The sequence below is a fragment of the Ictalurus punctatus genome, chromosome 20 (assembly GCF_001660625.3).
Source record: "Ictalurus punctatus breed USDA103 chromosome 20, Coco_2.0, whole genome shotgun sequence".
NCBI classification, from domain to species: domain Eukaryota; kingdom Metazoa; phylum Chordata; class Actinopteri; order Siluriformes; family Ictaluridae; genus Ictalurus; species Ictalurus punctatus.
The window spans coordinates 19,073,123-19,093,961 of record NC_030435.2 but is presented as its reverse complement, the minus strand read 5'-3'; the positions used below and the strand labels follow the sequence as shown (position 1 = coordinate 19,093,961).

The 20,839-nt window shown below is 39.8% G+C and overlaps 1 protein-coding gene across 17 annotated transcripts in view; it reads right to left on the bottom strand.

The window, feature by feature from the left end:
* The window catches only part of epb41l3b (erythrocyte membrane protein band 4.1-like 3b), a 41,427-nt gene that overhangs the window by 16,465 nt on the left and 4,123 nt on the right, over positions 1 to 20,839 (bottom strand). For 10 of the 17 annotated variants that reach the window (XM_053673516.1, XM_047162460.2, XM_053673525.1 and 7 more), the window contains exons 2-8: positions 7,509 to 7,627; positions 5,171 to 5,300; positions 3,674 to 3,778; positions 3,528 to 3,570; positions 3,332 to 3,407; positions 1,732 to 1,950; positions 939 to 1,026 (exon numbers count right to left, since the gene is read on the bottom strand). In XM_053673516.1, coding sequence (XP_053529491.1) covers positions 939 to 1,026; positions 1,732 to 1,950; positions 3,332 to 3,407; positions 3,528 to 3,570; positions 3,674 to 3,778; positions 5,171 to 5,224 — 585 coding nt within the window. In that variant the 5' untranslated portion in view covers positions 5,225 to 5,300; positions 7,509 to 7,627. Of the gene's footprint in view, positions 1 to 938; positions 1,027 to 1,731; positions 1,951 to 3,331; positions 3,408 to 3,527; positions 3,571 to 3,673; positions 3,779 to 5,170; positions 5,301 to 7,508; positions 7,667 to 15,077; positions 15,257 to 20,839 lie in introns of those variants that run through there. The other 7 variants (XM_053673521.1, XM_053673519.1, XM_053673522.1 and 4 more) reach the window with 5 other exon arrangements.

Sequence of the window (20,839 nt, the reverse complement as noted above, 5' to 3'; positions counted from 1 at the left end):
CACAATCATATTTACCCCTGCTGAGAAATCCCCACTATCCACCATTCAGTAAAAACACACACCATCTCTGTTTAGGTGCAAACTTGAAAAAATAAAATAGGCAAATAATTTAAACAATGTAATTTTTTTAAACAATAAAAAACAATAACCCCCAACACGCCCCCCCCCCAAAAAAAAAAACAACAACAACAAACAAACAAAAAACAAAAAGACAACAATGATAGTTAATTGGACTGCCATTAGATGGTGCTACAATACCAGCAGCAGCCACAGACTGTATATATTGATGTGTGCTTAATATTTCAGTTTCATTTTAAACAACAGAATTCTGGAAAAACACCTAAAAATACTGCAATTCATTGAAAAGAAAGCAATAAGGCCTAGAAAGGTTTACAGTCAAGGAAAAGTTGGGCAAAAATTCTTCTTAATAAAAATAATAATGCACTTCATAATTATAGAGTTGTATGTTTTAGTTATATTTGGACAGTTTTTTGTTGAGTCTGTATGGACTTGGAATACCTGGAATAATTTCCCCTTTGAATATAACGAAAATATTTATCCATTTCATGGACAATCACTACAGATACTGTTTTCAAAAACAGATAGTCGGGTCTGTGTGTGTACATACTTTCCACAAAAATCTTTCTGATCACTATCGGGCCTGTTTTTCCAGTTGACAGGTAACCAGGTCAGTTTTAATGCTACTTTGAGACGTGTTGATCACAGTCATACATCAGTGTGTGTTATGTTGATGCATTGTTTAAAACTGCTCGCTAACTTAAGTAGTTAGCTACGAGTTAAAATAATGTTTAGTCTCTGAAACACTACCCAATACACCGAATACATTCAATAACATAATTACACTCACACCAGCCATATCGGGTTTCTGTCTCCCCCCCCCATTTTTTGCTGTCTCAATCGTTTTCTCTTGTTTTTACCTTAGCATGATGCAGATCTACTCCATACATGGAGAGCTTCTTGGCGTTCTCCAGAAACAGCATCTCCGCCTCAGCTGGAGTCATTCCACTGTAATGAAGGTCAAAAAGAAAGAGAAAGTGTGAGACTACATTGCAGAATATGATCCTTAGCAGACCTTATTTGGGGGGAAATCCAGAGCTGAAAATCAGTAGATGTTTCTAAAATTATGGAAAGTGAGCTGCCTTTGTCTAGGAGGTTAAGAGGTTGAGGAGATAAATCAGTAGTACAGCTCATTAAACCGATGCAACAGTTAACAGTGAATCTACTGAACACAGTACTCACTTGTGTGTGAGATTTTATAGACTCAGGATAAAGCGGTGATGTGTGGATGGAGATGAGAATACAATAAAAGCTTTAGTGTGACTGTGTAAACAGATATTCATCTGCATCCATGTATTCATGAATAAATAAAAGAAGGGCTTATTTTTTTTGAGTTACACAGACACAAAGCTTACACGCTGCTGTGAAAAGATCTGCAGTTTAAACAATCAAAAAGGACTGGAATGGATCTAGTGCACTCAGTGTTACTGCTTTTTCCTTTGTGGATATATTCTGCTTATATAATTGTAGGCATCTACACTGAATAAATTTAATATTCAAGCATACTGGAATTCACACACACAATACAAAGTTGTTTCTTGTATATACTAGTCATCTATTGTCAGTCTCTATTTGAACACATTTACAGGTTTTGTCTACATCGTAGCTGTAGGTCAAGTCGAGATGATTTGCACAATGGAAAGTTCTGCTCACTTGTAGTTGCGATGCAGGTCTATGACCTTTTCCTCCAGCTCTTTGGTCTGGTTGGGAGCGAAGCGGAGGTCGCTGATGTAATCGCTGCCCAGCTCTTCAGGGTCGTAGTCTCCCAGCTCAGACTGGGCGATGTATGAACCCAGGAGAGTGTGAGTGGCAAAGGAGCACGGCAAACGGCCCGACACGACATCGTCTCTCAGCTGAAGGCACAGGTAATACCTGACCAGGAGAAAGAACTTTCATGATGCCTCGACATACTGCGATTCATTTCTGGGTTGCCGCTATGCAAAAAGATATGTCGTATCACATTACTTGACATTTTTCATTATACACATCACCACAATATTAGGTTCGCTAACAAAGTGCCAGCAGAATAGCGAGGTCATGTCACACAAAAATAAAAATAAAAGCAATGGGGATGGGAGGGGATGACATGAACAATGTTTTCCGGATGTCATTTATCTTGATATTATACCACAGCGCTCTTGAACGCGTGAGTACGATTGATGAAAGCATTATAAAGATTTATAACAATCTCCAGTGGCAGGACTTTATAACAATAAGTAGCTGTAACTAACTAAAATTTTCTGAAGCACTAAAAGTCTTCAGGACAGATGAACTTGCAGTTTCTTGGTAACATTACAAGCTGCCCCGTCTTAGGAACTGAGAGCGAGAGAGAACTACTTTCTCCATTCATTCATCTTCTATACCGCTTATCCTCTTCAGGGTCACGGGGAACCTGGAGCCTATCCCAGGGAGTATTTGGCACGAGGCAGGGTACACCCTGGACAGGGTGCCAATCCATCGCAGGGCACACAATCACACATACAACGGACATGGACTACTAATAATCAACCTACCATGCATGTCTTTGGACTGGGGAAAGAACCGGAGTACCCGGAGGAAACCCCCACAGCACGGGGAGAACATGCAATCTCTGCACACACAGGGCCACGGTGGGAATCGAACCCCCGACCCTGGAGGCGTCAGGCGAACGTGATAACCACTAAGCCACCATGCACCCAGAACTACTGTTGCAAGTGATAACAGGAAGTAACTTGTTTCACAGACATTGCACAACATTAAATGTAACTAAACAGGGGGGGAAATTATGCAGTGTTATTTACTTAATACAACATTTGTAATCTTGGCAAAATGCTGTGTTATAAGATGCATAAAGCACTCTGAAGTGCAGCTATTGGAAACTAATAAACTTTAGGGTGGTGTGACCCTGTCACTGATTCCCCCCCAACAATAATTCCCAGCATTCCTTGACATATTTTATTCCTTACTTAATATCATTTTGTCTTATTAGATTTACTAAAAACTGACGCATGCTGAACTGGCCTGTGGAGAGAATGTGATTAAGTGAGCATGTGTGGGTATTTTTCTGTGGAATATCAGACTTCCCATCTCATGCTTCGTTATAAGGTATGCTTCTACTGAAAAGAAACAAGCTGTTGTGAAAACAAAAGCAATCATGGTATGCGACCGGCCATCAACACTTCTAACTACAAGAGAAATGACTTGGGTGTGAAACAGTTATCATATGAATATTAAATACAGCTGTAGGAGTGAACAGAAGTCTGCTGAATCTTACCGGGTGATATCTTCACACAGCTGAGATGGGTCAGGAGGATAAAACTTCACATTAAACCCAAAATTCCAGGGTCCAGCTAATACATACAGACACACAAACCATTCCCATTGGCATGAGCTTTACAGAATTTGAACTAAGAAGAGAAACAGAAAGTCATGATGTCTAAAACAAACAAAATACAAGAGAGGTGAAGTACTTCTAATTTGTTTCTTCAGTTCTTTCGCAGAGTCCATCCAGTTCTGGAAAGAAACCACGAAAACAGGAAGTAAGATATAGCGATAAAGGGTGATACTCAAAGAAAAACATCTAGGCGATGAGGGCAAGCTCGAAAGCAGTCGGTACCTTCTGATGTTCTGCGTCACGGTACGTCAGGCCAAAGTAGTCCTTCTCCATAAGGTTGAGGTGGTCACACACTTTATCAAACAGGACCTGGCCTTTGGCTTTCTTCTGTTGATGACAATGCAGAACAGAGAGAGAGAGTTACTGTTAAAAATGTTAGCGTGGAACGTGGTGATTTATTGTGAAACTCAGTTTGTTAGGGTACAATAAGGTGAAGCCATGATCAGGGTGGTTTACTGGGTAAACAAACTCTGAGGTTTCAGTGACAAAGACAAACTTCTTTAGACATCACTTCATATACAACTTCCCACAAATCATTTTTGTACAGGTTTGTAGTGTGCTTGAAAGAAACCTCACACACTGAGGGATAAACTGATTAAGCCAGACACTTAATGTCCTTAAAAAAAAAAAAAAAAAAAAAAAAAAACACAGTTCTGCTGTCAAGCTGTCTGAAAATGAAAATGAAATTGAGCCATCCTGCGCTGGAAGCGTAGAACACCCGCAACTGAGCAAGAAACGGATCCTAGATTCTACTTCGTTAAGCCAGTCGTAGAATAAGAGTAATAAGCAGTGCAATGATGGTTTACACATGCTTTAGATTACGCAGCATGTAATTTTGGACAGCAGTAGGTGAAGGGCTACGGGGTCCAGGAAAGGAAACCCCAAGACTTGGCTGGTCTGACAGATTACTGCCTGTTCTGTATATACTCACTCTGCCAGACCTCTAACATCACACAATCCTCAACACCGCTTTTCTTATCTTACATTACACCAATTTTTAACTCCGATCCCCCCCCAACATCTAATCATTTGAAGAACATAAGGAAGTGCTGTAAGAATTCAAAATAACATGGAATTAATACATTGGCTAGAGATTTATAAGTAAACCATTTTGATCCTTTCATCATACACCAGTGAACCTTTTGCAATGTTACTGCTACTGTTGCAGGTAGGTCATCAGTTAATATCTCAACAACTAAGCACAGCACCTAAAACAACAAATCTCTTCCTAAAAAGCCTGACTCTCAAAGCCCTACAAATACACAGTAATCTCAGGTGCTGTAGAGGTCAATGGTTTGCTCCAACAATGCTCCGATGCTCCAAGACACTCGAGTCAACTCGCTGACTAATTTCTTAAGTACTCTAAATAAACGTCACCGCACAAGAAACTTTATCGTATCGATAATGATGCACGTTACTCTAGAAGCAATGACGTATTACAGTGAGCGAATTTATATAAACCTTATACCAAGAACTATTGGCATAGCTGCTGGTATAGAAACTAAAATCAACGCATTCTGACAATCAGAATTGAGAATTTAAAAAGCGCCGTTATATAATTAGAGAATAGCATTGCATGATTATTTTCGTTTCTCTCATACTGTAGATAGAGCGGTTATTTTAAATGATTTAATATCATTATGATCATTTCTGGTTCTCTTTACTAGTCAAAAGTCCCCTTTAGCCACACCGACTGAGGCATCTCCCGACCCCACCCACCTCCACCGCGCAGGTGTAGTCAGAGCCATCCAATAGGGTGATCCTGCACTGCATGGTGTTTAACGAGTGCGGTCCAGGAAAGCTTGCTGCTTAAAGACTTCTGGGATATGTAGTCCTCCTCGCCACTCTACTGAAAACACAAAATGGTGGACAAATCGTTATAAAAATCGTTATATGCAAGTACCTTTTATCCATAATTTCACTATCAAATCAGGCTCAAACTGGATTTAATAAACAGTGTCGTGTCATTTCAGTGGCTGTAGTAATAAAAAGTCCTCCTGCTAAATCCATTTCAGTAAAAGTTCACATTCGATTACATAAGCAGACATTAAGGAAAATTGTGCTTATTAAGGCATTCCAAAAAACACTGCGGTGTTTTGCTTCCACAGTCATTACATCCAGAGTCTGTAATTGAAACATAAATTTAAGCTACGGTAAATTAACTTCAATATAAACCCCGAGTCGTTTCAAAGGGATCCCATCGATGCAGGGGGTCAAAATGACAAATTGCGATTCAGCAAATTCATTTTTTTTTTTTTTTTTTTTTTACAACTCCAGAACTAAAGAAAGTGGCAAAACAAGCGTGAAAAGGTACAGACAACCTGAAATCAATTCTAATAACACAACACTGACATGCTGAATTAATTTAGCTCTATTACTGAGGCTGTGTTGCTTAGAAAAAAAGGCAATAGGGACAGACAGCTTGGAGGAAAGTAGCATTAATCATAATGAACAATTTAGTGGTACTGAAAAGAGTAGAGACAGAAGGGAAATCATATTTGCACGGTAATGATCTGTACTCTTATGCCATACAGTCAATTTGAAGATTTTGGGGGAAATGACTTTGAATCAGCTGTAATGAAAGTGTTTTTTCCTGTACTTTATGGAAATAAATGATATTTTTGAAAAGCTTGACAGTTAAATTCACACTGAGATTTATTACTGTCTTAAGTGCTATTCTAGAGCTGTAGTCTATCTTCCTTCAAAAGCCTTTTATATTCTTATGCCAGAAGGCACATCAGCACTAATCTCGTTTTAACCTCAATCTTTTCAGCTACAGAATGGCTCAAAAGCTGGCGGTCTTGAAATATTTGCCAAGTCCTTTGGTGTTGGTTAGGAACATAGATTCTGGTGACGGATAGTGTGAGAAACGCCTCTCGAAAACCTCACAAACCGCAGCTGGCTTAAAGTTCAGTTGCATTACATAACTTCCCTATACAAGCCAAGCTGTAACTAAACACACAACCCTACCTGTGAAGAAAATCTAGGCTATCTTTTACATTTACAGTAGAGGGAGGATCAATTAGTTTCGGGAATAAATTTACGTTGTCTCTCCTTTGTTTAAAGTATGGATATTTTATTTACATTTACTCCACTAATCCAGATGAGGGTTAACGGCCTTGCACAAGGACCAAACAGTGGTAGCTTGGCACTACCGGGACTTAAACAATCTTCAGATTAGGGATGTCAATTTACACAAACTCCCAAGATCGATAATTGTTAACCGTAATACCGCAAGATGTGTCTACTGCAGTCGCATATAACCTCCGGCACGACAGGGTGTGAAAATCCCACTCGAAACGCCAGCTTCCTCACCCACATGAAAAGATTTTTTTTTTACTCTAAATAATAGGCTAGCAGGACTGTAAAAAGAATCGATGAGATTATAATCATTTGATAAAATGACTTAATTAATAATCAAAGATAATGACTAATATACAGGTCACCTTCGATGACACTGATAGGCAACATGTCATTTGCAATCATTTTACACAATCGTTTAGTTATTCCTTCTGCCTTTGGAGCTCCAGTTTTTTTTCCTCCCGGCTAAAACGGAAATTATTGTTGGTTGTGTAGTTTCAGATCCTCTCACAGAGGCTGCTGGATGCTCCTTTTCTTCCCCCAAATGGTACATCATAGTGCTCGTTGCTGTATTGTATTTTAGAACACAAATCACAATGTTTGCAATTAACATGATCTCCATTTAAACTAAAACGATCCCAAATGTAACTACGGTGCGCTCGCTTCGTTTTTCCTCGGGTGTCTGTCGCACGCACCTCAAAAACTACACGCTCTAATGATGACCTTGCTTAAATTGACCATCGATAAGCTTTATCGATTCATTTATTAACGACAATTAATCAATCGTCGATAAACATTAGCATCCCTGCTTCAGATCAATAGTCCACAGCCCTAACTGCTGAAACACCGCTACAATAATCATTAAAAACTGATCAGTTCAGATGAGCCATCATATAATTAATCTCCGCTTATACAAGGAACCTGAGTGTATAGGTGCCACAATATATATATGTGCGTGTGTGTGTGGCAGGCTTACCTAGAGCGGTGTACGTGTGACCCGTTTTGTGTCTCCACCTATTGTCCGTAGAGCACTTGATGGACGATGATCTCGGGATGGCTGGAGCTGCTGGTTATGAATGTGATTCTGCCTGGCCACTGAATCCCAGCATGCATCAGCAGTCATGGCAAGTCACACTATAATTAAGAGGGATAGGAAGTCAGATTTAAATTCTTCAAAAAGAACTCCAATAAAAAAATATATATATCAACCAATAATTTCTATCTAACATGCTAATTAATTTTTTGTACATGCATCGGTCAGTCAGTCACATTACATACATGCAAATGAAACTCCGTGGCATATTTCTCAAAAATTTCTCCCTGTAACTTCATACAAAAAAAGAAAATGCATGCCTACAAACACACCCTACTTTAAGAAGCATACATATAGTTCACCAACATAAAATGTTATGTACTTTTAATCTTGCCTTGGTGTCTTCCTGTGAAGATCATGCTAGTTAAAGAAGTTTAAAAACTATGGTGGTAAAAACAGTCTAAAGGTCTAAAACATTGCTAGCAACGTGTGATTTACTTCCAGGTTGAAGGTCAGGCTTTGATCAAGTCGTTAGAGAGCTACAGTGATGTGATAAAGTATTTCTGCCGTTTTTGTGTATATCTCCTACTAAATCCTTCTACATCTTCAAACGAAATAAAACATAAAACTAAGGCAACATGAGTAAACACACAATTAGTTTTCATTTATTTTACTGAAGCAAAAAAAGTTAGCACCCATGTGAAAAACTAGTTACCCCTTAAACTTAAAATCTGGTTGTGCCACCTTTAGCAGCAGCAACTGCAACCAAATGCTTCTGATAACTGGAGATCAGTCTTTCACTCACTTCTAGGACTAGCACTTACTCCTATGCTTTGGATCATTGTCTTGTTGCATGATCCAGTTGTGCTTGAATTTCAATTTACAGACTGAAGACCGGACATTCTCCTTTAGGATTTTCTGGTAGAGGACAGAATTCATGTTTCCCTCAATTACTGCAAGTTGTCCAAGCCCTGCAGCAGCAAAGCATCCCCACACCATCACACTTCCACCACCATGCTTGACCGTAGGTATGATGATATTTTTGTGGAATTCTGTGTTTGATTTATGCCATATGTCTTCAAAACAGTTCCATTTTCGACTCCTCAGTAGGGATGGGCAATATAGACAATTAATCTAATATATTACTATAAATATAAACTATATATCAATATTTTCTGGTATTTATTGCGAGAACGAGATCAGTGACTATTTAAATATTGTACCATTCACCACTGTTTTGGGCTACAAGTGACAGCTGCATGCAGTCTTATGAGCCTCAGAAACACAAAACTGATCTAAAAGTAAAACTGATTTTCTGTAACCAAACCAGTTCCAGATTGTACAGGTAGCTCCTCGTTTAGCGAGAAACTCCTCCTCAGCTTCACGTCCGCCTTCCGCCACACTTGTTTTCGCTCTGCACGTGAGCTATGAATTCGTCGCACACCGTCATACGTCAGTCATCAACTAGGCTTTATCGGTATTATCGCGGGAAGACTAATTCTATTTGTGGAGAGAATTTCTACCACTATATCGCAAAAGAAAAGATATCACCCATCCCTACTGATCAGTCCACAGAACATTCTCAGAAAAGGTGTGTTTTGGCAAAATTCAGACGAGACACTTATATGTGCAGGTGTGTGGTGTTTCTTTACAAAATGACACCGCCACCTACAGGCCTGGCATGTATAATACAGCGTTTTTAGGCGTTTTCGCGGATCCGTGTGAACGGGGATCGTTTTGACAGCGTTGTCGTCTGGACACAAAACCTTTCAAAAACGCAAAAATCCTTTTTAGTACATCGTTGTCGTGTAAACGTACCCTTAGTCGGAGTAGCACACACGGCACAATGCAGATTTTCCTGTCAGACAGGAACACATTCGTGTCGGACGTGCAAACAAAGCCAGGCTAACAAATAAAGCACTTTTACGCTTCAAATCTCGGGGAGAACGAAAACCGCATTCTAAACACTGGCAAATGTTTACATGAGCCGAGGTTCAATTAAAGTGAAACTATTCATGCTGGAACAGACATCTCGCTAACCGAACACTTCAACAAACACGTCCATTTACACCGAGGAACACTAACAGCAGTTACGCACACAGTGGAGACTCTGAGGCCAGAAGGAAAATGCGGAGTGAATAATTCCCATTTCTGTCTCTCTCTCCCCAAATCACTCCTCTCGCTCGTACATACAGAGCTCTATTTTTAGCGGTGTTTACACATGAGTCTGTGTGTTCAGGGCATCTCATTGGCACATGTGCAGTCAGGACCGGATCTCAGAGCTCCTAGAAAATGTCAGAGTTCAAGGATTCCAGGATCGCAGTGGGAATGTCAACACCAGGCCAAGGTATGCAACAAAATAGTCCCTACTGGGTTAAAGGGCATATCATAAACCTTAAAATGACAGTCCTGTTAATCAACAGTTAACGTGACTATAAAAACAGAAAACATAGATGACCATCTTTAATAAATAAATATTGGAATCGTTGGCAAACTGCTGTGGTATACGAAGAAGAGAACACTTCAGGATGGGATGTTGTTGAAAAATAATCACCTTTGGGGTGATGACAGTAACTCCACCATGTGTGGATTGCATTACACCACCATATTATTCATTATTTTCCCATAAGAGCACTCTCTATCGTGTTTTATTCCTTACATAATTGGTTAGATATTTATTACTCGTAAAGAGTAGGGGTATAACACTGGTGTCCTGGCGAAATTCCTTATCTATTGGCCCTCATCAACCATGGACCCCTAATAATCTCCATCATTGAATTGTCTACATCACTCTCTCCTCTCAACTAATAGCTGATGTGTGGTGGCGTTCTGGCGCACTATGGTTGCCGTCGAATCATCCAGGTGGATGCTACACTCTGGAGGTGGTTGAGGAGATTTTTATGAACTTTTATGAACAACATTGACTTCTCTCCGTTGGTGTGTGTTCTTTTGGCAGCACTCAACATAGCGCGAGTTTATCTGCTTCGTATACACAAGTCGAATCAAATATTTTGTTAGAGCCGGCATTTTGTTTAAAAGTTCGTACACAAATGAAGCAGATCTGTGTGCAAATAAGCACCGTTGACAAACGAGTGCCACGGTCTGTCAGGACTTTTTCCTCCCTAATTTACTCATGGCCGATTCCCACCCACCAGTTCAGTCTCTGAACTGGGGAGGGTGTAATCTATTACATGCTTTCTCCAATACTTGTGAAGCCAGACGTCCTCATCTTTTCAAACTGCTCATCCGGCATCACAGAGGAAAGCGCTATTCCTCATCTGTCCGTATGCGCGAGATCACAGACGCCCGTGACTGACTATTCTCGCTGTGATTGACGAGGTAGGGAGAGTATGCCATCCCTCCCACCCAAAAAGCAAGGCCAATTTTGCTCTCTTGGACTCCTGGCCACAGATGACTGTGGCATCGTCAGGATTTGAACTCGATCTCCAGACGATAGCTTGAACGCTTTTCACTCCGGTGCCCTGTCAAGACGATTTCAAGCACTGTATCTCAAGTGACCACTGAAAAACCGAGGCCCCTCGTTCTTCATCTGGCTTCAGAGTATTAAACCATCAGTAATGCAGTCATCCAAGTGGAAAAGAGCTAGAAGAGTCTGAGCAAATCCTAAATAGGTCAGCGTGAACCACAGGGCAGGAAAACATGGCACCGAGTTTGCTCTTCCTGTTTAATACTAGCGTGAGAGAGAGAGAAAGAAAATGATGAGTGAGGGAATCAGTGCACACTGGAAAGGACTTGTATGAACACGAGGATATAAACCTACCCAACTTTATAATACAATTTCAACCAGTCTACGTTTTTATGAATAAAAAAATAATGCACACCCCCTTCACCCCCCCCCCCCCCCCCCCCGCCCTTCCTGACTTTACAATAACGGAGCACCCACGTTAGTTACCAGAGAAACACCATGTTGTTATAGTAACCCACGGTTTCGCACTGAATCCCATCCATCCTTAATGAATCAGATTTTTAAAAATAGCTGACCATAACAACTAATACTTTTTTGACACCATATTCCTACAAACAAAAGAACAATGGATAAATAAGATTAAAAGATGAAAGACATCCTGCTCTAAACATCCTGCAAACGTCTAATCATCTAAACATCCTGCAAACGATGCCTGAAATCTTTTTATCCATTAGCTCATTGAAGAGTGACGATCACTCCTGGCAGAAGGCTGCTGGCTGCTGAATCAGCGCTAATTGACATCGTGTCCCTGGGACCAATTCGACACTGAAACATCTGTCAGAGCTACTGTGGCAATTTCATGCCAGTTTGTTATGGAAGCCACAATGCTAAAATAACGTGGGTGTGGATCATAGTGTAGCGAGAGGGAGGGAGGGAGTTTTGGGAGGCCAGAAAGCATTTGCATGCTTTCCGGGCACATCTGGAAGAAAGTGTGTGTGTGTGCGCATGTGTCCTCCAAAATTAGTGAGGTTTCACAAGATCCTAAAACACTCAGCCTTACAAACACCGCAAATAACATCCAAACATTACAATTAAAAATCTATTGAAATAATGGAGATTATTATTTTTTTTTTAGTTTTTATTTTATTTTCCCCAACAACTTTCCATAAAATAAATCTGGCTAAATTTCTGGAACATTCAGTTTCATTACTGAAACGTGCTACTTGTACTTTAATTCTTTAGACATTCAGGAAAGTTTTACAGTGTTGAGTCGGATTCTTCCTACTAAAGTTTACCATTAAGCATCAAATAAATCCAAACACTTTAGTCTGACCAACACCAAAAATAATTATGGTTCAAAATTAGCTGTAGGTTTCAGTAATGAGAGAAATAATTTTTATATTTATCTAAATTAACGTTTTATAGCATTTACTAAATGTGTTTATTATGTTTTGATAATAAAACAACCACCTTTACTATTTCTGATCCAACAATTGTAAGCAGTGATGCTCTAGAACATGTCCGTAAAAATATCGGAAAATGATTAAGTCCTCATCATAAAACGGACCATAATTTCGTGAACCGAACCACATTTTAAAAAGTCTGCTCTGAATCAAATCGCCATTTCACGAGAATTACGCGCGTATGTGTTTGGAATCCGAGTCTCGGATGTTGTAAATGACGAGAGAGAGTCAATCTTTGTATGGGCTCATTCAAACTCGTGAAGCATGGGAACAGAAGAGAGACAAAGTTGCTCGTTTATCCCCCGGCTTCTTATTCAACATGAACGCTCGTTCGTCTGAATAGCGGCCATGTACGCAAAGTCAAAAGGTCGTGTGGCTGTTGCAGAGAAATGTCATCCAGCTACACAAAAATGGCAACTATTTATGTTGCCCAGGGGCAGGCACAGAAAGACATGTTACACAATGCCTGAGCTGTTACACGTGTGTGTGTGTGTGTGTGTGTGTGTGTGTGTGTGTGTGTGTGTGTGTGTGTGCACACAGAACTATTGGCCTGATACATAGGACAATACCAAACTTATAAACTGGCAACTTGGAGCATAAATCACTAATATTTATGCGTTAACTTTACCGATAGAAATACAGTTTGAACATGAAGACAAAAATGTTTCTTATGGCCGTCTACTACCAATGTCACAAAACCCATCTCTCCTGTATCCCAGATTCTTCACTCTCCTTTCAACCGGATTAACCACTGTACAGTCGCATTAGCCATCAGGCAATCACGCCGTACTCCTTACTGCCATCTGAACATGTGCGACCTCTGACACCGAGCTGGATAAAGAGGCTCACCGCAAGCCATCTGATCCACAACCACAAACGAGCAAGTGAGCTGTGTGAAGCGTTAGTGAAATAAATCGATATATATGAGAGCGACCCATTTCAAATTCAAAACCGAATTCAATTCAAATTCAATTCAAAACCGCATCCCAGGAAGGAGACAACACTGATATTGAAACGGTTTTTTATTATTTTATCGTAGCGATGTACTACTTTCCCGTGGATGTGCGTCTTTCTCTCTCGCCATCCACCCGACTCCAAGGGAAAAATATATGCTGTTCATTTTAGAATACATTTCATTTATCAAGACGCCGTCCTACAAAAGAGCAAGTGAATCATACCCTATTGCTGATCTCCTTTCACCATTAGGGATGTTGATTGAAAACACAGATCTTCCACATGAACACAAAATGCAACATGTCTTTGAGCAGCCACTGCTATGCTGTGAATAGAGCATGAGGGTTAAACAAACAGCCCGTGTGTACACACAATTAGAGACGTACCTATCTAATACCCCATGTTAGTTTTAAAAAAGGAGAAGAAGAAGAAAAAAAAGTCGTCGATACTAGATCGAAACCCTGAACTGGTTTCGGATCTGAATTTCCCATTTCTGATCTAATCTACTGCCCGTGTGTGGCGTTGACGGACGGCATTAAGTCTGCACAGGAACATCGGACACAAATCTTGCTCGTGCATGCCGTCATTACGTCTTTGATCTTCTGCGTAAATCCGGCCAAATTCTTAGTTCGCGAGCATGTGATATTTTAGAATTTATAAAATTTTAGATGCTACGACACTCGTGTAAAAGGTACCAATTAGAGGATTACGCAAAAAGCTAAATAAATCACAAGACGGCTATGAAAACGGTAATGACAAATCATAAACTAAACGTCCTAATGGACAGAAAATTGAATCCTTTATTACGTCAGTCTCACTTTAAACGACGTTTCTATTTATGAGACGCCATTTGATCGCAGGTCTATCGTTAGAGGATTGTCGCTGTATAATGGGACATGTAGAACACGCTTCTGAGAACGTTTGAACGCGATCATCTTGTACAGTGAGACAAGTCATAATCTCTTCAAGACTGCTGAAATGGCAGAGTGAAAAACCAGCTAAACGTGGTACGAGAAGCTTGCAGAGACTTGACGTGGTTACTGCAAGGATGCCAGCACTGGATCAGTATTGGGTACCGGTATTGGTGTCTAATAGGACGTTCTAATCTAATAGGTAACAAATTAATGAGATCACAAAACGCGTTCCGCGTTAAAATATATGAAGCAGCATGGATGTGAAGTGCGCATGCGCAGAAACATCTGGACCGTTAATAATAACGGGGAATGCCTCCAAAACCGCATACTACCTTACTACATAGTATTCGAAATACAACATCACAGTAACCAATAGTGACCTGCTATTCTATTCTCGCGCACTGTTTAGTACACTAGTACGCAACTTGGCACGTGACCAATACAATGTGCGCGTGAGTTTCTCTGTACTGCATTAATAAAGCACAGAATGAACAGTTAAACACCGAGCTCCAGTATACCACATAACAGAGACTTGTTTATGCACAAGGCTGTCTAACAGCACAAAAAATGACCGAAATTTACTGGATATTTCAGATACTTCTAATAAACAACAACCAATAAATAAACACCAACAAACCGGAAAAGATTAAGCTAGCGTAGCTCTACGTTTGGACGAAAACAAGCCACAACATGCTAATACGGGTTACCGCAACACACTCACACACACACTCAAGAGAGCACACTTCCAACACACCGCGGTCTAGTAACGGTAAATGTTGACATTACAGGAAATTCGGTGTCCTTTCCACCGTTCTCCGGTCACAGAGCCAGGACCAGCGACGCGGTTTAGATTCACCGAGTCCCACTTAACATCCTCGCACGAGCTGGTTGTGGGGCTGGAGTACGCGCGATGTAGCGTAGTGACGCAGATACTGCAGCCAATCACAGCGCGCCAATTCAACGTCAGACGCGCCGCGGGAAAAGAACGCGGAAGCGCGAAATCCCCAAGCGTGCGCGCGTATGCGTGCACGGTTAAACTACCGTGTTAGTTGAACCATACAGATCCCACGAGTTCTTGAACAGAATGGAGGATCAGCTTAATACCATACACAACATGAGTTAAGGAAAAAGCGCTGATGTCAAATCTTCTCTCTCCTTCACCCCCCGTGATTCCCAAAATATTAAGAACAGACAATGCATGCGCCAGCTGTTTCCCAACCCTGGTCCTGGATTACTCCTTTTCCTGCACACTTTAGTGTTTTCTCTGCTCCCAACACACCTGATTTAGACCAACAAGCTAATAAACAGTCGTTCCTAAAGTCGAAGAGTGTGTGTGTGTGTGTGTGTGTGTGTGTGTGTGTCTTAAAGCGGAGAAAAGACTAGAATGTGCACAGTACAGTACTCCAGGAACAGGGTTAATGCTACAAGTCTTTGAGAGTTATGCATGTCAGGGTTTCCGGATCTGCTTGCCAACATCAACCAATGCAAAATCCAGCCCAACCCCAAAAAAACTCAACTCTATACGCTGCTTTTGAAGTCTAAGATCATGACAATCCTTGCCAAATATATTGCAATTTTTAAATTTAATGAAGCAGTATTTTTTAAAAAAGAACCTGCTTCCCTAAATGGCTCTTTCATCACTGGACTTGTATTATTACTCATAGTCAAACAAATGTTTCATTCATGCTAATCCTGAAATACACTAGAAAGAAGAGAGAAAAAAACATTCCTGGCAACACTAACCTCCATTGCAAGGTTGCCTGTGGAGTGGTAGCATGAAGTAATTATTTATTTATTAATTATAATTTCTGATTTGTAATATAATGTTTCTATAACATTATACTTAACATGGAACACATTTTCCTACAAATGTTAGTAGCCTTGGTAGAGAGGCTTCCCCCCGCCTGCCTTTTTGTTTTTTGACGAATCACCCTATATTACTACTGTTCCACCACTGGAAATAATTTAGAATTGTCCTTGACAGTATAGAGTCCAAAAACCCACTCAGGTTACATGTTCAGTTTAGCGACATGCCTGCCCCCACCTTTCTTTAAATACATCACTCAAGAGACACTGCATGTGTGACACTCACTAACTTTAACCATGCTTTGAGTCATTTCCAAATCACACACACTGAAACACAATGCTAAACGCAAATACAAATATAAATCCAGGTTTGGATGTTCTTTGAGGATTAGTGGATTTTAAAATCTAAAATAAAAAATAATAATAAATGCTTAACGAAATGTGGAAACGTCTTTGGTGAAGTGAAACCTCCTGTTACTGCAGTAATTCCTAAATGCACAGCTCAGCTATTTTAAGAGAAGTTAAAGTTGTAACAGACAACAAATGGACGTTTGGCCAGAGGCGTCATTACAGGCAAAGTTCTACGATCAGTTTTTAATCTACTGTGCCTTGTCAAAACAGATTTGGAAGATGTGGCTAAACAATCCACATGTACAGTAATAACAGCCTATGGAACACCACTGTTATTGTAAGAGTGAGAGAGTAAAAGACATGATGCCTGCCCTCCTTCATACAGTGACTGCTATGATCAGTGATAGAAAGAAGGACCTTTCCTCTTCTTCTCTTACACACCTACAGATTTTCTGTACTCAATCCTTCTCAATAATTAGCTTTGTAACGTATTACTGCAATGATTCCTATTTCACAGATGGAAACAAATGATAGCGCTAATGTTTTGGCCAAAAGATATATCTAATTAACAGCTAATAATTAGTTAATACTGAGGTCCATATCATCATCATCATCTGTATCTGGAAATATCACTAGATACACAATTTCCCAGCAAGACCTCTCATTAATTCATAATACAGGGTGTTCCAAAAGTCTCCATGCAGACAGGAAATGAACACTTTATCAGAATATCTTCCAGAATTTTTTTGTACTTGGTTATACATGGCTTCTGCAGGTTTCAACAAGTCGAAGACCATTATGAATGCAATTTAAGACCCATTTCATGTGCTTACTGGCAAACAAATTATGACAGATATGAAAGAAAATCGGAAACCCTGGTTAGCCCACACACCACGCCGTGACAGACTGGGTGTGCTCTGATAAATTCTTCCTGGCTACACGGTTTGCACGAGCGATTATCAATACCAATTTTTCCCGAAAACACATTTAAAAGCGAGACTGAACTTTAGAACTTTATCGAAGTAACATTACATAATCAAAACAGTTTTTAAGACCTATCTAAATCATATTTAAGACATTTTAAGGCCTAAAATTTGTTTTAGATTTTTTTAAGGACCAGTGGACATCCTGATATAAAAAATTTTTCACAGGGTATCCTCTCCCCCCCCCAAGAATGTATTGAAATCATTTTCATGGCTGGATTGGGGTGGACTTTAACAGGAAACATGGCAAGCACATCACACATTCACACACACACACACACACACACACACACACACACGACACGGTTGCCAAGCTTAACAAATTCAAAAAGACTGGAAGTGTTGCGGACCAACCGAGAAGTGGACGTCCATGAACATTTACTGACGAAGGCACAACCAACGTGGTGCTGGCAAACATAGTCCCCTATGTATGGAGACTTTTTGGTACACCCTGTATAAGGCTGTTCAGCTCACCTTACACTTCTGCTGTGTTGAAATCATTTTTAAATACAAGATGACAGTATGCTTTAAGACCGATCTCTACATTAAGGGTGTGTAGATTAGAACACTCGGGGGTTTCAAAAACATTCTTCCAAAACAGTCAGACAATTAGCTAATATCAAATTTTCTAACTTAAAATTAGAAAACTATTTTTGTTGCAATTTAATTAGAAACAATTGAAATCTTTAGCATTACACAATGTTCCTAAATACAGGGGCAATCAACTAACAGTTCAATATTTTAACACAGGAATATTTTACATTTACGATCAAAGATACACATTTATTTTGTTCGCTACATTGATTGGGTATGAATGCATACTTTGGACCAATCACTGGGAAGTGTACTGCTGGTAGGAACTAAACAACTCAACAAAAGCCTCATATTCACTGCACCTCAAGCCACTGACTCATCATCATCATCATCCCAGAACACAAAGAAAAGAGGAAAAAAAACTCTGCTTGTTCATCAGCAGTATGACTAAAAGCAGACATCAGCTGATCTCTGTTCTGCACACTATTTTAGTTTTCATTTATTTTGAAATGGCTTGCTTTATGGTTACTGGCCTGTAGGAGGCTTCATAGGGACATCTCAGCCAGTTAGGACCTTCACCTCAGCCATGATTACATGTCTGTGTAAAACATCATGTCACTGATATGAGCAGTATGTGCATGAACACGCATGTGACACGTGTCAGTGGATTGACTCACTTCATTTTTAAAGAAGCATGAATCTAATATACTCGATTAAGCTTGGCAAAATGATGAGGTTTAGAAGTATGGGTAAGTATGGCAGAGACGTTTCCACAACAACTCTGAGACATCTGGCGAAAGCAACTTCAAAGTCTAAAGGTCATTCTTGTAGCCATACGGCGACACATTAACGGTACGTGCTTAATAAGATATGATGAGACAGCATGTGTTGAGTGCTTGTTCAGGCCAGTCAGTGCTTATCTCAACACAGGGTCAGCACTTTCATTACATCATAAGACACACAGCACGTCCCAGTAAACACATCAGCACTTTCATTAGATCATAAGTCACACAACTCCTTCATAATTTAAAAAAAAAAAAAAAAAGGTCTCATCATTGGCACTATTTGCATAGTACATGCGTGGCGATTAAATACACCTGTGATGTCATGAGAGCAATACAATGTCGCATGATTTGAGGAATTGCAACGTAAAATCTGCTGTATGGTTAATTAACATTTTTACAGGACTAATTTTTATATCGAAAATAACATTCAGAAATATAGTCATTAAAGCGTTTCAGAAATTACATTTCTGAAATTCAATTCTTATTTTCAGTGCTAATGCAATTCATTCACAGAACCTTACACTTACATTGTGATTATATACTACTTCAAACCACCAATGTCATTATAAATTATTTCTTTTTATACTAAAATGTTATTAAGGGCATGTATTTAGATGGAGATGCGGAGGAATCTCAACACTTAAGGTTTTTCTTTAGCATCAAGGAGCTTGTAAGTACAAATACAAACAAGTACAGCTATAGATTCAATTTACAGCCCTTGATCGAGCAATGCTATAAACCCTAAACTCTCAGATATGTGGTATGCTTAGATTGGATTCTACCGCACTTGTTAGCTACCTTGGATAAGTTCCACATGGTTCAACGTTCACCACTTTCAACGAGCTTTTGGAGAGCTAAATTAACTCATTTGAGAGGAAAAAGTGTCTGAATTGTGACTAGCAGTCATATATTATACTAATGCCTGCTTATATTTACAAGACGTTTAGATCTTGATATTACTGGTATCAGTAACACATGATTAATACATTTACACTTACACCAATATCCATCCATCCATCCATCCATCCATCCATCCATCCTCTACCGCTTACTCCTTTTCAGGGTCACTTACACCAATATTTAAAATGGAATTATATAGTCTACAGTCATATAAGCGCTACAGAACTAAGTTTCCACCCAATCACGAAAGAAAGAATGAGGGGGGGACAAAACAAAAACAAACAAACAAAAAAATACATCCTGGATAGTTCTAAGAAGAACAGACAGAGTCATTCAAACTCTGAATGATAAAATCTTACAATCTGACTAGCAAGAACATACCCTCAAGCAACAATGGCCATCAATCAATATAACATCTCGCACAAGCAAGGAGAAGATATGTAGGAAATTCTATACCTACAGTACACACACACACACACACACACTCTACACTGTAGCTTCAGGATACAAATGCCTGGCCCACAGGTAGTGTCTTCGATGAAGTGTTTAAGATAGTGTAAAGAGTATCAACATTTAAATAAAATTAAAAAAACGCATCTACAAGACTTAAAGGATCCATGGTTGTATAGTTAAGGGCACATTTACATTGTTTGTACCTCAGGGAACAACAATGTACCAGCACAGTTCCATTTTACCGCCGAGACTGTTTAGTTTGCATCACCACTCACTTTATCCCCGATCAGATATGGATCCTATCCCGTGAACTTTAGGTGCAAAGTGGGAATACACCCACCATACACCCACATTTGCTCCACCTGTTTGCGTGATTCAGGAGGAAACCAGAGACCCTACGTGGACAGGAGGAAAACATGTAAAACTCAGCACAGACATTTAACCAGAGGTAAGGATTGAACCGGAGAACCTGGAGCTGTGAGGTGGCTGTGAGATAGTATTTGCTCATGAAGAGATTTAGAAAAATACACTCACTGGTCAATTTAATAGGTATACCTGTACAGGCCAAGAACAAGAATCTGAGGCTGCCATGGGCACAGACTCACCGAAACTAGACATTTGGATATTGGAAAAAGTCCAGGTGATTTTTTTTTCTCCCTCTAATTTTCAACTGTCCAGTGATATGAGTCTGTGCCCATGATAGC